Source organism: Halictus rubicundus, chromosome 1, assembly GCF_050948215.1.
Source record: "Halictus rubicundus isolate RS-2024b chromosome 1, iyHalRubi1_principal, whole genome shotgun sequence".
Taxonomy (NCBI): domain Eukaryota; kingdom Metazoa; phylum Arthropoda; class Insecta; order Hymenoptera; family Halictidae; genus Halictus; species Halictus rubicundus.
This window is the reverse complement of record NC_135149.1, coordinates 31,398,807-31,416,150: the sequence shown is the minus strand read 5'-3', so window position 1 is coordinate 31,416,150 and position 17,344 is coordinate 31,398,807. Positions and strand designations below refer to the sequence as shown.

At 41.6% G+C, this 17,344-nt stretch overlaps 1 protein-coding gene across 2 annotated transcripts in view; it reads right to left on the bottom strand.

Moving 5' to 3' along the window:
* Window positions 1-17,344, bottom strand: part of Mwh (multiple wing hairs) — a 113,445-nt gene that overhangs the window by 6,347 nt on the left and 89,754 nt on the right. For both annotated transcript variants that reach the window (XM_076799627.1, XM_076799636.1), the window contains exon 4: window positions 2,155-2,446. In XM_076799627.1, the coding sequence (XP_076655742.1) occupies window positions 2,155-2,446 (292 nt within the window). The remainder of the gene's footprint in view (window positions 1-2,154; window positions 2,447-17,344) is intronic.

Genomic DNA, 17,344 nt, shown 5'->3' with positions numbered 1-17,344 from the left:
GACGGACACTCTCGAAATAACGGGGCCCGGAGGCCATCGAGCGGACCCTGCTCGCTGGACCCCCGAGTTTACGAGCCTCTCAATGGGTCAGAGATGCCCGGGATACACCGCGATCGACAAACACCGAGACTGACCCACTATAAGACCCCACTGTAACACCCGAATCGTTTCGACGACTCTTTTTAAATTAACCGTTCTGTTTACAGTTCGAAAATGCGAGTCGGGAAATCGTGCGACGTCCGCCCGAGCACCGTTGACGAAGGTCGAAATAAGAATTTACCTTTCCACGAACATAATCAAACACAGTCATATTACTCCCGATTCAAACGAACCGCTCGGTCGGACCCCTCTTCGAAAAAATTGAAATTCAAAGGAGCATTCATCCATTCTGGTTGAAGTGTTCACCGAAGAATTCTTTACTCGGTTTTATAAATATTAAAAAACGTTACATTCGCCGAATGTTCGTCCGAATACATAATTTTGGCGATTATTATAATTATATTATATTAACACTGGGTTTACGGAGCACTAGAAGTGACTGTTTTACATTACTTTATAAAAATAACAAGAACATGTGCTTCCGAAATTTCTAGCCATTTTTTAAAATAACATATACCCAAAGAAATCAATTTGTTGAATAATTCCTCATGCATGTATCTTTAGAATATTAATAATTGTAAATTAGAAATATTAGAACCCGTCGTTTTGACGGCTCCCGTAAACCTAGTGCTAACCCTTTGCACTCGGCGTTCTTTTAATTCTAAAACTAAATTTTTCTTCCGTCTTAGAATATTTTCATTTTATTCATACGAAACTGATCCGATTTCCACATATAATGTTGCAAATTTTGTAATGTAACAAATATTTTGTAATATTTTTTGTAATTTCTTTGAGATAATGCCACAACAATTTTTAGTGGTTCTTCAGAGTCACCACTCGAGTCCAAAGGGTTAATACATTCGCTCGCGTTCGTCATTTAACCCTTAGCCCTCGAATGGCGACTGTGAGGCGCTGCTAAAGATTGCTGTATCATTATTCAAAATATTTTCTATTAAATTTGTTTGTACTTAATAAATTACTAAACACTTCAGTATTGTACGAGTAAATTGCGCCATTTTCGTATGTATAAAACGAAAAAAAAAAAATATATAAAGGGTCAAATGAGCACGAATTTGGGGGCTGAACGAGCATTCGTTCGTTCGGTAGAAACGCAGCATAACGCGAGACTCGCGATTCAATCGATACAAGCGGTAAATCGTTTGTATCCGCTTCAGCTTCGATCGGATCGTTTCAGGAACTCTTTAATTAACCGCTCCGTTTGCGGTTCGCAGATACGAAGAATTTGTCACAGATACAAAAATAAAGCGGGAATCCGTAGAACAAACAAACCACGAATGGAAATTTCTGAATCAAACGGCGGTCCGAAGAATAGATAAACCTTGAATGGAAGTTTCTGAACCGAGCATGTTTCTCGATAGTACAGGCTTGTCTGTGATTCGATCGACAAACTCATTTGTATCTCAGAATCAGGGATAACGAAGTGTTTTCCGTATTTAAACAATTCTGCTCGAACTTGCGTTTCCTTGAAGAAGATATCCGCCCTCATCCTGGTTTCTCTAAAATGATCGGCGAAACTGAAAATTTGCATAAAGGTCCGCCAGTCTAATAATTACAAACGAGAAAAATAATTCATCTAATTCATCTAAATCCGACAATCTCGTCTCCAGGGATCCCGTCGCAGCGAGAGCTAATTGTTAATCGGTCTCCGGAGTGTTATGTCATGCGTGCACGCGGCATTAACGTTATTATGAATGACGAGGAAGCGATGGCGCCTCGATAAGACGACCGGCCAAGGTGTACGTACTGGTGCTACAGATATAATCGGTTTAGCGGCGTTAAAATAAAATGCGTGTTGGATCGAGTCCGCGGCGATGGGACACGATCGTCTATCTTTGCGGATCTACTGAAGCTGATGCGCGACGGGTAAAAGTGCGATAACACGCGGGAGAAAATCGTTTCTCTCTCTCTCTCTCTTTCTCTCTCCTAAGGAAGATAATCCGAGAGCATAGGCGAGATTCGTTCGCGGAGGACGACGAGTTTCTTTTTTGATTAACAGTACCGCGGCGCTCGGAGAACGGAAGTGACGATTGTTACCTGCAGAGCTAGAACCCGGGACCGGTTCAAGCTACTGGTCAGACAGACTGCCAGCGCGAGAAGACCGGGCTGCGCCTGCACCAGCAGTCTCGGCGCATCGGTGCATCTCTCGGCGCACGCAGCCAGACACTCGACGCATCCCAGCTCGTCCAGAGCTGCTCTTCTGGTGCCGACACGCGGACCCGTGTGACCGGAAGAGGGTGGAGAACTTTGAGCAAGCTGCACACCCCGGAGGGTCTCCAACAGCAGCGTGATCCCGTCGGCGGGCGGCGAGGCGAATTCCTGGACGAAGCTGCAAATTAATAGCAACGTTCGCTTTACATACAACTTTCCGTCATCGATTCGAGGTCACAAGGTCGAGACGTACAGAGAATTCTCGATACACGGTGACGAGCAAACGTGTAAACACAATATGATTAGTAGACTGCGGATGTTTATGCAAATGCATATTTATATAGAAAATTGATAAAGCAAATGGGACTTGAACAGAAATATGTTTTGCGATTAGAGGATTCTAAAAATATGTTTTTTATTTTGCACTTTTTGCGTAATGCATATGTTTTGCATATTTCTCTTGAAAAACATATGCAATATATTGTTGCATACGTTTTTCAAAGAGAAATATCTAAAACATATTATTTTCCGTGTATATGCGTATCTCATGCTCATATGAAACCTTTATCTTGTTAAATTTATCTATTAATAAGCACTCGTATTATAACCGAATAGCGTCGATAATAGTGATACGCCGATATAATACTGAAGAAGCCTCAACAAGTTATGATGATCCGACCTTATATTGCTTACTGAATCAGTTCTAAGAACACATGTAACTGTTGGTATTTAGAATTCGAACAGTTCAGTTTGATACTCGAAGTTGTAAGGCGAATCTTGTGCGAGTGCGTGCGATCATTATTAAAATGCCGATAGTTCGGAAAAGTAGGGTTTTACTGATGAAAAGCTGGATCGAAGGCGATCCCAATTTCATTATTGACGAAAGTAATGAAAATAATATTTACCATGAAATGTGCAATAAAAGTATAAAGTGCGATAGAAAATCGCAATTAATTCAACGTATTAACACTTCCATACACACAAAAAATAGTGGTCAAGCAACACGGGCAGCATTGTACGAATTTTATGCGGAGAATTTGTACAAGATCCAATATGTACGCCACAACACGGTATAAGTAACGTTAAATATGCACCGATAACGTCGTGTGGTGTGGAGCGGTCATTTTCGGCATATAAATTAATTTTGACCGACAAACGAATCAAATTTAGAAAAAATGATTGTAATTTATTGTAATTCGAATTACGATACTCCAGTGTAACTGTGAAATGTCTGTTAATACTCAATATTGTACCTAACACTTAATGTAATATATAATTAATATCGGAAAAATTTGCATATGTTTCGAGCATATTTGCCTATTTTTCGTTCATATTTGCATATTTGCATATTTTTCGTGCATGTTTGAATGTTTTTCGTGCATAAATGTCATATGCATTTTGCATATTTATCGTGCATAAACTTCCGCAGTCTAATGATTAGTGTTCCTGATTTCTCGACATTCTTCATTTCGCGAGAAATGAGAAACAAGACTACATTTCTCGATAATTCTCGATAATTCTCGATCATTTTTAATAGAATAAAAAAATATTGGGAAACTTTTACCAAACTTTTATCAAGTGAAACATTACGCTTTTCTTTTGAAATGACTTCTTTAGAAGCATAATGCGTCTAATGTAGAATCAAACAATCTATTTCTTTTTTTTTGTAACAAAATCTGTAGCCGTAGAAAAATTTCTTTCATTTTGTGTGGATGTTGGCTTTATCGTATACAGAACGTCCAAAAGTTGCTGAAGTTTGGGTGTCCTTTTTTCAGTGGACTAAAAAATTTGGAATTCCTTTGTTAGAGTCCGGAATTTATTTTCCTCTGCCGCTAAACTCTTGACACTAAATTCTTGAAGGCTATCTGCAATTTCTAATTTTAACTGTTTTTTCCAGTGATAGTTCCTCATTCTGAGAATCTGAAAGTTTTTCACTATTTTCATAAGAATCATTGTTATATTTTCCAAAAAGTCTGCTTAGAATTTGTTTTGCCATTTTATACGTATCTGCCTTGGATGTTAAATAAAAAAATGTATCTTCTGAATCTTTTTGCAGAGACTCTGGATTATGCAGATATTTTATAAGGGATACAACAATCTTGTCTCTTCTTTTAGATATTTCTTCTTTAATAATGAAACGTGCTAAACTGTAAACATTGCTTCAAATCCTTATTTTTGTAAAATATTATATATATTGTTAATATTATCTAACATGAACTGTTATGTTTTGTTTACCACATTCGCCATATAATTATTATTATCAAACTGATGCGTTCCACGGAAACCACTATAGTGGCGTATCGTTCAAACTGCTGTTTTCTACTGACGCCACTATAGTGGCGTACAGTGCTTAAGAGGTTAACAATCCGAAGAAAAACTATTATATTACATTACTGGGGATACCGTTGAAGAATTAGGAAATCATCATTAGACTGCGGATGTCTATACAAACGCATATTTTTAAGGAAAGTAGGCAAAAATTTAGATAGACACATTCTTGTTATTTTTTTAAAGTACAAAAATACAAAAATTACAGAATAGTCACTTTTAGAGCTCGGTGAATCTACTGTTTCAATTCTATCAAAATTCTACTGTGCTGTCTCGAACTACACCCATAGGTGTCTGCAAAATTTTATAGTAACCTAACAATTTGTTTATCTCATAAATCTAATGTCCTCACTTCTACCGTCCGGTCTTCATCCGTCAATTTTCATGGTAAACGCACATAAATTTAGTATGACTCTGAAGAAGGTTCCCGGTGCGAAGAAAGGAGATTGTCAGGTGCATCGGGGCGCAGGTAAGTGTAAAGAATCGTGAGTGGTTTTTTTCCGGGCGTGAGATGTCAAGTCGAAAGGGAGTCTGTCAGGACGAAGCGCGAGGTTTTTGTAATTGATTTCAAGCGGCGTTGAAATCGGCTGCCCGGTTGTCGTATGTGTTTTGCTAAGTGGCGCCGTGATTGACTTAATTCCCTAATTGTATAGAGGTGGACCGGAAGCATCTGTAACGGTACGGGAGCGCGGCCGTGACGGCCGGTGCCGTCGGAGAGGAGCCATTGAACCGCTGACAGAGAAAGAAAAAACAGTAATTACATAATTATGGGACCGGGCGATAAACAGAAAAAGGGTAATCCGGTTTTATAAGGCGCACCGGTAAGCGAGTTCCTGCGCGGTTGTCAACGGAGCGATTATGAGTGTGACGGTACAAGAACCGGGCAACTATTAACGAAGTTAATGCCGAGGAAGAGAAGAGGAAAGTACGGTTCAATTAAATTACACGGTCGCGCGGTCGCTGAAAACATCATTATTAACCAGAAAGAAAGAGAGAGCCGGAGCAAGTTTCGCCGAAATCATGGCCGAAAGTCGACAATCTTTTCTTTGTTTTAATTATTTTTATCCGTTACTACTTTAACACTAAACCTACCGAGCTTTAAAAGCAATATATGTTGTCTTATAAAAATGACAAGATTGAATTTATTTGGATTTTCTGCGGTTCGTATTGAAGTACTTGCTCTACTAAATACAGTCAGTTCTCGATATATGTCAACAACACGGGTCTTGTCAGAGTCTTGTATCGTACAGGAGATATACCCGAGCCGTGATATGTTTATCATCCAGGCCTGGGCGACATATTAATATTCATTTAATAATTTCCACGAAGTTATCTTTATAATTTCAGTAATCGTAAAATAAAAAATCTGGAACCGGTCATTTTGACCGGCGCTGGCAGGTTTAGTGTTAAACATTTGACATTCCAACATTAAAACAGTATTCCAGAGAATTGACTACGAAACTCTTTAAACTCTCTACCAATTTCTTTAAGATTCCTTCTGCAGTAAATTAATTGTTCCAACTCCAAAAAAAAAAAAAATAAAAATACGGTCCAGAATAAAAAAATTTGTCTAATTAAGACTGTACCAGCTGTGACTGTAAAAATATATTACTTTTGACGAGGATTGCGGGGAAACTTGCCGCTGTGGCGGCTGATCGGCGAAACACGAATAATCCGACGCCGATATCGATTCGCCGATCGATAAATGAAAATTCCATCGTTTGTCCGCCGCGGCGGATATCGATGCTCGATTGTCAGCGAGAGTCTCGGATGTCTATCGACGTCGTTATTGCTGTTTTATGCGCGATTGTTCGAGCAACTGAGTCTCCGCGTTACGATATCGCTTTACCAGATATATCGTATTCATCGATCGTTCGCGACCGGCAAGACGAATGACACGATCGTTTCCCCTGGTTTACCTGCGTGTACGTGTGTGCGTGCGCGCGCGCAGTACACCTGTGTGACGGGTCTTTAGGGCTTCGCGGACGGGTGCAAGGACGAGGAAATAGATATTATGACTGTCAAAGGGAGTGACGCGACCACGGAACGAAGAAGTTTGTTTCAATGCTGGCCGCGGGTTTCTTCTGCGGACAACGAGTCCGCGCCCGTAATGGACGAGTGCTATCTCCGATCGTGTCACGTTAGTTTCCTTAATTATACAGCTGAAACACGTGTAGCATGGTGCACCAGCCGGTCTGTCAGCATCGTACGACTCGCAGCAATCTCTCTCTGATCGGAGCCGTGAGAATCTTCTTGCCGAGAGGCCTTTTGTCACTTTCTAGAACCTCCTTTGTTCCCTTATGCAATCCGCTTCGCGAGCTAGTCTCGTTGTCGGCCCCGTCGTTCGTCGATTTCCTCTTTGGAAAAACTTTTCGAGTCGGACTTTGTTCGTTCAGCGTGCTTTCTTCTTGGTATGGTAGAGAGAGCAAGTAACTTTCTAACTGGGGATGACGAGTCACTTCGAGTCGCTTTTCAGAAAGATTTAATTATTTTTGTAACCCTTGACACTTTATCAAGACTCCGTAGGTTCGTGATAAGGTAGAGCGACCACGTTACCGACAAAAATAGGCGAAAAATGGTTTCACGGGCGTCAACTTTCCATCCTTGTATCAGAATATTTTTCGCTGTGAAAGGGCTCATTTGGAAGAGGAAGGTTCAATCTAGCGTCCAGTAGCTTCCCTAACAATTTTAAAAAAGCCAGCCAGTCATAAGAGCCAAGACTCCGTAGATTCGCGATAAGGTAGAGCGACCACGTTACCGACAAAAATAGGCGAAAAATGGTTTCACGCGCCTCAACTTTCCGTCCTTCTATGAGAATATTTTTCGCTGGCAAAGGGCTCATTCGAAAGGGGAAGGTTCAATCTAATCCAGTAGCTTCCGTAACAATTTTAAAAAAGCCCGTCAGTCATAAGAACCAAGACTCCCTAGATTCGCGATAAGGTAGAGCGAACACGTTACCGACAAAAATAGGCGAAAAATAGTTTCACGTGCCTCAACTTTTCGTCCTTATATGAGAATATTTTTCGCTGGGAAAGGGCTCGTTCGAAAGAGGAAGGTTCAATCTAGCGCGCGCTGGTCACGAGCTGACGAGATTATGCAGATATTTGGTAATATAAGCGTTAGAAGTAGGCCAAAAATTGACGATGTGCATGCCGTGGAATCCGAGCATTTTTATGCCATTGGATGAGTTTTCTGGATGAAATCGAGAGTAGCGCGAGCTAGAAAATATCTCCTGCTACAAATCGAGCCATATTTTGTCTTGATTCTCTGCGAAATAAAGTTAAATAATTCATATTTAACCTCTCGGCGCAATTGTACGCAACTCCATTTTCCAGGTACGGCGTGCTTGACCGCAACTGTGTCTCCCAGGGACGGCGCGCTTGGCCGCGGAAGGCACAAAAGCCACTATAGTGGTTCGTACCGTTCAGACTGTTGCGTTCCACGGAAGCCACTATAGTGGCGTATCGTTCAAACAGCTGTTTTCTACGGAAGCCACTATAGTGGCGTACAGTGCTTAATAGGTTAACAATCCGAAGAAAAACTATTATATTACATTACTGGGGATACCGTTGAAGAATTAGCAATTAATCACTAGACATGTTTATGCAAACGCATATCTTCACAGAAAGTAGGTAAAGTTGTAAGACCCGGACAGAAATACGTTTCGTCATTAGGACGATTTTATTTTGCATATTTTGGATATTGCATACGTTTTGCATATTTTATTTTAACGACACATGCACAAATATAATGCCTATTACGTGCATACGTAATGAATGTACGTCGTGAAAAATACGTTTCATTTATGGTCGACCTCTTATACGATAACATTTACTAATGCAGACAATCTTAGCAGAACAATCTACAATCTTAACATCGCACATATTAGTATAAAGTAAGGTCTTTATTTTGCCCATCGATTCGACAAACAAGTGGCACAACTATGACTCATCAACTAGGATGGGGGCCAAAGTTTTGGTCACAATATTTGTGTATTCTGTTCGCCGAAGTATTATCTAATCTACGACAGACTATATTCCGCACTATCAAACGTCTCGATAAAAGCCGATCCGGGTTTTCGGTAGATTACTCAATCTCTGACATATTATTTGTAATCTTCCATGATCCGTTTACGTGCGAGAATCGTAACAGAAAAATAACATGTAACAACGATAAGCAGTCAACGACCGATCGGGACATGTGCTTTTCCATTGTGGCGTTAAGTATTCATTCCGAATGTCGTGGTAAACGTGTCCGGATTAGTCTGTCAGTAATAACGTGTCAGACTCGTGATAAACAATTCAATCTACCAAACAATCGCTTAGAAATAAAATAAAGAAACTTGCATAGTCAAATGTTCCCATTCTCCCAGGTGGTTTCGCGTAACAAAAAACTAACGATCTCCGCAACTATAAGATAAATCATAGCGCAAGGGCTTAAGTACGAAAAATCGTTCGAGTGTCTCGAAATTTTTGCCGGCCGCTTGGACAAACAACCATAAATCATGCTTGCCTGTGTCCCGGCACGAAGAAAGGAATAGATGGAGAAAAAGTAAATGGTATTCAGAGAGACGTTCGGCCAGACGTCGACTCTATAAACACCGTGTATAAGCGCCGTGCACGCCGGTTGAATGCATGCAAATGAGTATTAAAACGTTTTCTATGTACCCGGGCCGCCTATGTACTCGTCGCCTATTTACCCGCGGGTAAACAGCCGGGGAAAGAGAAAGAGACAGAGAGAAAGAGAGAGAGAGAGAGAGAGAGAGACTTCCCTTCTAACAATAGACGCATTATGTTACCGGTCGTATTATGCATACCGTGCCAGAGGTATCGTGATGGCCGGCTGTCGATTCGCGGCTGTGTGCGTGCGCAAAATACACGACTGCGTCGCCGATTCACACCGTAGTTCGCTTTTGTTGGACGCGCCTTAAAAATCACCGTGGACTATGCTGTTAGAAAACGAAAGCTGAGGAGTGTGACGAGCATGGACCACCCTGGAAACGCTCCGGGCTCCGACGGGATTCAAACTTTGCCCCGGGAGCAATTTCAATTGCCCTCCGGGGCATTAGGCATTGGAGAAAGAAACGATACTGATCGACGACGACGACGACTTTTGATTGGAGATTATTTGGGCCCCGTCAATTCTTCATGTATGGGGGCGTGGTCCCACAAGTGGGCGTGGTCACACCAGTGGGCGTGGCTCCGTTGCTCTCGATTTTTGCAGGGCCAGAGCAATGCCTCTAATCTTCTATTCTAAATTCTTACTTTTTCGTGAATACAGTTGGATTTTGATCTTTGATGAAAATCTATTGGATAGTCGCCAGTATGTGTAGATTACGCATGAGCAGCAAGTATCTTTATTAAACTAAGAGCAGTCCAGACTACTTTTCTGGGAGAGTCCCTTGACGCACTTATCGTCAAACGAAGATAAAACTGTTGATACAACAAGCGTGGTCCTCATTTCGCAGTTTCTGTGTAACGTGGGCGTTGCCAGGACCGAGGGGGCGTGGTCCCATAAGTGGGCGTGGCTTCATTGCTCTCGATTTTTGCAGGGCCAGTGCAATGCCTCTTATCTTCTATTCTAAATTCCTACCTTTTCGTGAAGACAGTTGGATTTTGATCTTTGACGAGGATCTATTGGATAGTCGCCAGTATGTGTAGATTACGCATGAGCAGCAAGTATCTTTTTTAAACTAAGAGCAGTCCAGACTACTTGCTGAGAGAGTCCCTTGACGCGCTTATCGTCAAACGAAGATAAAACTTTGTCGATACAACAAGCGTGGTCCTCATTTCGCAGTTTCTGTGTAACGTGGGCGTGGCTAGGCCCGAGGGGGCGTGGCTCCCCGGCTCCGTTGCCATCTACAGACCTGTCCCCAGCGTTCACAGTGTAATCTAAGCTGCCTAGACTAAATTATCGTCTATTTCACAGAATTTTTAGGGGAAATCGTGAGCCGACGCATTAGCACCGCAGCTCCCAACGAATGTAAAATGCGCTCTCTGCCCGGGACAAGGGTGTAAAAAATGTAGTCTGACAGCGGACGTCTTGATTGGTGTGAAGCGGTGGCTGGTGGGATCGAACAAATAAAGCTGACCGCTCGAAGGGACCATGATCGTTTCTATTTAAATTCGACGCCCCGAGGTGTATATATAGTCCCTAGTCCGTGGCTATGAGATTTGACGGGGGGGGGGGGGATCGCGTGCGCGAACGTGTCCGTAGGCCAATGAAAAATCGCGTGCCGGATTCGAGGTGGACAAAGAGGAATTTTGTTCCAAGGCCAGCGACTCCGCTATCGAAAACACGCTTTCCTGGAGACGTCATGCGATGCCTCCACCTCGGCCTGGGCTCCGGCTGGGCTCTGACCGGCATCGGTGCATTATATTACACCCTGCATTATGCAGACCACGCGGCGCACGTAAGAATACCTTCGCCGGACGGGGCATGCATATCAAGCGTTCGTTATTGCCCGGCTCTGTGTGGGCACACCCTAAAATCCACAACGAGACGGACGACCGAAGAAAACGAAAGGACGCGACGACGACGACGACGACGACGACGATGATGATGGGCGTGTATGTTTCTCTTTCACGCGATACTTTCGGGCTCTGCCGTAAATGCATTGCATAATTTACTGCATCCGTCGCATTTTCCCGCAGTCTCGAAGCTAGCAGAACGCTCGGGTTTATCGGTCCCGTAGAGGACGCGGGACGAATTAATCCTGCATCGGGGGAAACTGCGTTTATTCGAACTATAGGCGAGGTTTATTTATTGCCGCTTTGTGTACGGTTGTTGATTTGAAAGGTAACCCTTGGATTTTTTGGTCCTGGGCATTGTAAATTATATCAAAGCCTGCAGGTTGCATATAAGGCATTTTGGGAGGAAAAAGATTGCTTTTTTGTAGGTTAGTAGACTGCGGATATTTATGCAAAAAAAAAAATCTGTGTTAATTTGCAGGGTACAGAAACTGCATACACATTTAGTTCTTTTTGTAGTAATTTGAACAAGTTGGTAGTAGACTGCGAATTTTATGCGTTTATGAGAAAAATTAGTAGGCGTAATTTTAATACTAGAACTACCGAACCAGACAAAATGACTGGTGGATGATTCCGTCTTTCACGATTACTGAAACTATGAAAACGTTTTTACGAGAAATTTTTTAATATATCTCTTCTTTGGAGTACATGTTACCATAAAAATCGCATGAAACCTGAGCAAATTCAATCTTACTGTTATTATAAAGGGATAAGTCTGAGTCACGTTTGGGGCTCGGTAGTACTAGTGTTAAGTATCAAAAATATTAGAAAAATTTAAACGTAATATTATATTATTTTCAATCTGTTGAACATAATAAGGAAGATAATACATGTTTCACTATCTATTTCACTTCATTTCGTTGGAATTCAGGTGAAAAATTTTTATTTTGCATAAAGATCTGCAGTCTACTAACAACATAACAGTGTCTTTAGATTCTTCAATGCCTTTGATCTACTCATTTTTATCATAATCGCATAAAATCCGCAGTCTATACAGGGTGTTTCACCTAACTCGAGCATCTAACATATCTCGCTTCTTTCTTATGATAGAAAAAAATTGCAGAGGAAAGCATTAGTTGGTTCAGAGGGGCAAATATTATGCAAAAAAATTGATTCAAGGTTATATTTTTCGAGATTTCAAGGTCATCGAAGTTTTTTTAAATGGAACGATATATTTTTATTATCGCTATATGATAGCCGAGGTCAAGACGAATCCAACGACCTGTAATATTATGACCTTCGCGTGACCTTGAGCACGAAAAATTCATCGTAGTATTTGCCCTCCTGAACCAACTAATGTTTTCCTCTGACATTTTTTTCTATTATAAAAAACCGGCGGTAGTTAGATGAAGCATTCTGTATTATTTTTTAAATATTGTTAAAAATGTGTGTAGCTTGTTCTTGTTATTTTTATAAATGATTGCAAAATAGTCAGTTTTAGTGCTCCGTAAACCTAGTATTAAACCTAATATTTACCCTTCAACCTTTTCCTCTGACATTTTTTTCTATTATAAAAAACAAGTGAGATATTTTAGATGCTCGAATACAATGGAATGGCAGTGTCTTTTGTTTGTGATCTCCGGCTCAATTCAATTCCGAAAGAACACAAATTATATGAACAATGTGCTAGCATCAACAGCGATTTACGTTCGAAAAAAATATACGTTTCGTTCATCTCGCGCGCCCTGTTGCAAAATTCACACAGTGTATAACTAGGTAAGACCGTTTCTAGGAATAGAAACACAGCCGCAAAAGGACAACGCCTTGATCCGCGATAATTGCGAGTTCATTACCAATCCAAACCATTAACGATTACATGTTAATCAGTGCACTAATTGCCAATGAGCAGAAACGGTGCCGGAAGCGAGCTGCGTCCGCCGCAGGAGGATCAGCCCGGGTATCGTCTCACTTTCCAATCGAGACGAATAAAAGTGAATGCTAAATGAGGATCTGACTCAATTAAAATTAATTAAACGAGCATCTCGTCTCAGGAAGGGCGGAGTCTGCTGTGTGGTGGAGTCTCCTTGCCAACTGTCATCGATCCTAGGACTCTCTTCTGAAACGTTCGGTACAGTAAAAACTTCCCATGGGAATAAAAATCATTTGAACCTAAGTGCTCGCAGAGTATAAAGCCTGACCTTTAATTTGAGCCCTGAAACGTCCAAAACTTCCCACGGTAACACATTCTAAAATGGTGCCGAAGAGTCCCCTCGAGACGGAGTCGATTTTGCCCGAGCAGACCGGTCGCGATTTGTCTCTTTTCAATCATTAAAATCGATGACTAACGAGAAAGAAGATGTAGAGTTTGATGCAAGTTTTATCCGAGGTTCTCCCGCAAAAAGGACTAATCGCGAGAAGCGCTAAGCGACCGATATCAGAAGCGTCGTTGATGGCGCAGCTAGAAACAGAAACGGGATCAGATAATCGCGCGGAAAAAGAAACGAGACTTCCTCGGTTTCCATTAGGTAGGAAGCGGTTACGCATTCGCTGTTAGGCGAAGCGGAAGCATCGTGTGGTATCGCGGGTTCGGTGGCCGGTCGAGGCTTCTTCCCCTGGCCGGTGTTGATATTCCACACCGGGGCCTGGCTGTCTATAAAATAACCGCGTTAACTCAGCAAACATGGTTTTCCGCAGTCGGCGTTGTAATTACTCGGTTCAAGGTTCACATTAATTAAAATCCGCCGTCTGTAACTGCGTCTGTCCCGCTCGACGGCGCGCCGCGAGGGACTTCATTATGCACCTTACCTCGCGAACGCATTCAGAGTTGCAGCAGACACTTTCAGACGATGCGCCGGTGATAGTCATCAACATTTGCGGTCGACAGTTATGTTATTTTCATAGCGTTATTTAGCGTCTACCTTCTCGACTCGATCTCGTACGTTGATTATACTCCATTTTGTAAGTTTCTCCCGGAGTGGACAACTAACCAATAGGAAATCGCTCGTGTGTTCGTCACTTTCTGGCAGTGTATCCTCGGATCATGCTAACGAAGAGGAAAACTGCTCTAAACGCGACGTACCTCCATTATGAAGTATTATACCGTGCGCTATCAGACGACAAGGTGAAATAAAATGAATTCGATCATCTTCGAGCACACCTGCGAGTCTGTTCGCCGTAATAGTACTCGCAAGAAAGAAGCCTCGTTGAAAGAGCAACCACCCCCACCGTAGACTATAAAAATATTTCGTTATCCTGTGGGAATGCCGGTCCATCCTGTACATTGTATCTCGGCGTGCAATAAAGAAGGTATAATAACGACGATAATGGCAAGTTCGTTTCGTTACGTGTTCCATAGCTCCCATTGTGAGTCAGGTGAAATTCGTTCCGGGCATACAAAGCTGCTCAGGTGAATGGAGGCAGGGATCCATTGAGGCGGGCGCGTCAATCGAGGGCGAGCAGATTTTAAAGGGGCAATGATTGACAAAAGACACGGGCCGACGTGGAATATCAACGAAAGCGACGCATGATTCGCATGACAAGGACCGAGCGCATAACACGCTCACGTGCGAGCAGCACACGTACACTACCGGCCAAAAGTTTCGGTACATCAGTGAATTATTCTTAATTTATCGTTAACACTAGGTTTACGGAGCGCTAAAAGTGACTATTTTGCATTGCTTCATAAAAATGGCAAGAATGACCAAATTTTTAGCCGCCATTTTTTCTTCTTTGATATCATATACCCAAAGAAATAATAATTTTGTTGAGTACAGCGAATTCTCGATATAAGTCCCTACAACAATTTGTTAAATAAGCATTGTATGGTTCCACTTATAGAATTTTCTGATACAACAATTTTTTCAACAATAATTTTTTTATTGTTTAAAAAAAATTTCGTTTTTGTTTTTTGTCATTTTGACATCAGATTCATATTCGCCGGCCCGAAAAATATGGGAATACTAATTTTCAAGAAAGTCCAATCATTTTTGTACGCATCCGCGATACTGAATCCGCCATTTTGTTTTTTGTAATTTTTACATCAGATTCATATTCGTCGGCCCGAAAAATATGGGAATACTAATTTTCAAGAAAGTCCAATAATTTTTTTGGTTACGCATCGGCCAAATTGAATCCGCCATTTTGGTTTTTGTAATTCTGACACCAGATTCATATTCGCCGGCTCGAAAAATATGGGAATACTAATTTTCAAGGATGTCCAATAATTTTTTTGGTTACGCATTCCCCATATTGAACCCGCCATTTTGTTTTTTGTAATTTTGACATCAGATTCATATTCGCCGGCTCGAAAAATATGGGAATACTAATTTTCGAGGATGTCCAATAATTTTTTTGGTTACGGATCCGCTATATTGAATCCGCCATTTTGTTTTTTGTAATTTTGACATCAGATTCATATTCGCCGGCACGAAAAATATGGGAATACTAATTTTCAAGAAAGTCCAATCATTTTTTTACTCATCCGCCATATTGAATCCGCCATTTTGTTTTTTGTAATTTTGACATCAGATTCAAATTCGCCGGCTCGAAAAATATGGGAATACTAATTTTCAAGGATGTCCAATAATTTTTTTGGTTACGCATCCGCTATATTGAATCCGCCATTTTGTTTTTTGTAATTTTGACACCAGATTCATATTCGCCGGCACGAAAAATATGGGAATACTAATTTTTAGAAAAGTCCAATAATTTTTTTGGTTACGCATCCGCCATATTGAATCCGCCATTTTGTTTTTTGTGAGTTTGACATCAGATTTATAATCAGCGACCCGAGAAACCTACGAGTATCAATTTTGAACTAAATTGAAGTCCTCCTTCCTAATTTGGCCACGTTTTGGCGCTTTTGGCCCACAAAAGTTGGTCGACAAAAATAGGTTGAAAATAATTATAACAATATTTTCAAATTCTTTTAATGGTTCTACTCTTTTAAATTACTCGTTTTTGTTGTAGACCCGGCGAAAAGTTAAACAGTTTGCATTCGCGTGTGAGATAAAAGTGCAGCAAGTGCACCGAAACTTTCAGCCGGTAGTGTATAACACGCCTAACACGAGCATAACAGAATCCTCGGGACGTCACGGAGGGAACGTGCTCGCGTGCTGCAGTTTCCGTAATTCTTTCGACACCTCCCCGCGGAGCACGAATCGTTTCCCCGGGTGAATCCGCGAAGCTTTAATTCGAAAGGCACACGAGTGTCTAATTAAATGTGCCCGGCATTAATAGTCGATAACGACTCGGCGGTGTTCCTTTCGTTGTTTCTTGCTTCGCTGGATCGGCGCACGGTTTAATAGCACGTCAGTTTTCATCGACCGTCTAGTCACTCTGGGTCCCAGGTGGGCACGCGAATGCGAAGATGAGCGATCCAAAGGATCGAGATCGATCCTCGTCCCGAAGAAAGTGCGCCGAGGGAAAGCGACTTAACTCGCCGCTGCTTCGCCGACGATTTCGTGTAATTGACGGCCATCACCGGGAATTACAGATTTCAGGATCTGTCATTATTTCCTTCTTCGATTGCAATCGACGATGCTGCAATTTCCGATTCGATCGTTCGGGGTCTCTGGGTCGCCAATTACTCGAAATCTTCAGGTTTCGTTTTGCAACGGTATCCTTTGATGCGGGTAATGCATGCTCGTGGTGCAGTTTGCAGTTTCTACGATTGTCGGGAACAATAAACGAAAGAAAAGTGTGTAAACGTTCCTAAATGCCTCCGACGTGTTTGCAATTTCGTGTCCTGCCCGCTCATTCGTCAGAAATGCACGAGATCCTCAGGCTAGCAAGTATTATAAATGCCACTGGCGTTCGTTTGTGTTGAGCACGGTGGCTTTTGAATTAGTTTGCACGAGGAAATTGTTCATCAAAAGTTCCACAGACTGGAAAAGAAATTTCGTACCAATGACGTCTAGTTCCCTATTCATTTCTGCTGTAAATGAGAATCCTTGGACTAAGTAAATTCCACTTGCAATCGTTCGCGCGAGGTGGTGCAGATTATCTCTCGAATTATTTACACAGGAGATGGTTTGCAAAAGCAGTTTGCGTGACTAAATTCTGGATCCTAAGCTGTGTACATACAGTGACGAGCAAAACACACTTCGCCGGTGTGTAAACACGCTTCGCTAGTTTTACACAAAACGTGGTAATACAAACTATTTTTCAAGTGAATGATACAGCTTAGGTAATAATAATTATATGGCGAACGTGATAAACAAAACATAACAGTTCATGGTAGATAATATTAACAATATATATAAGACAGAAGATAATAT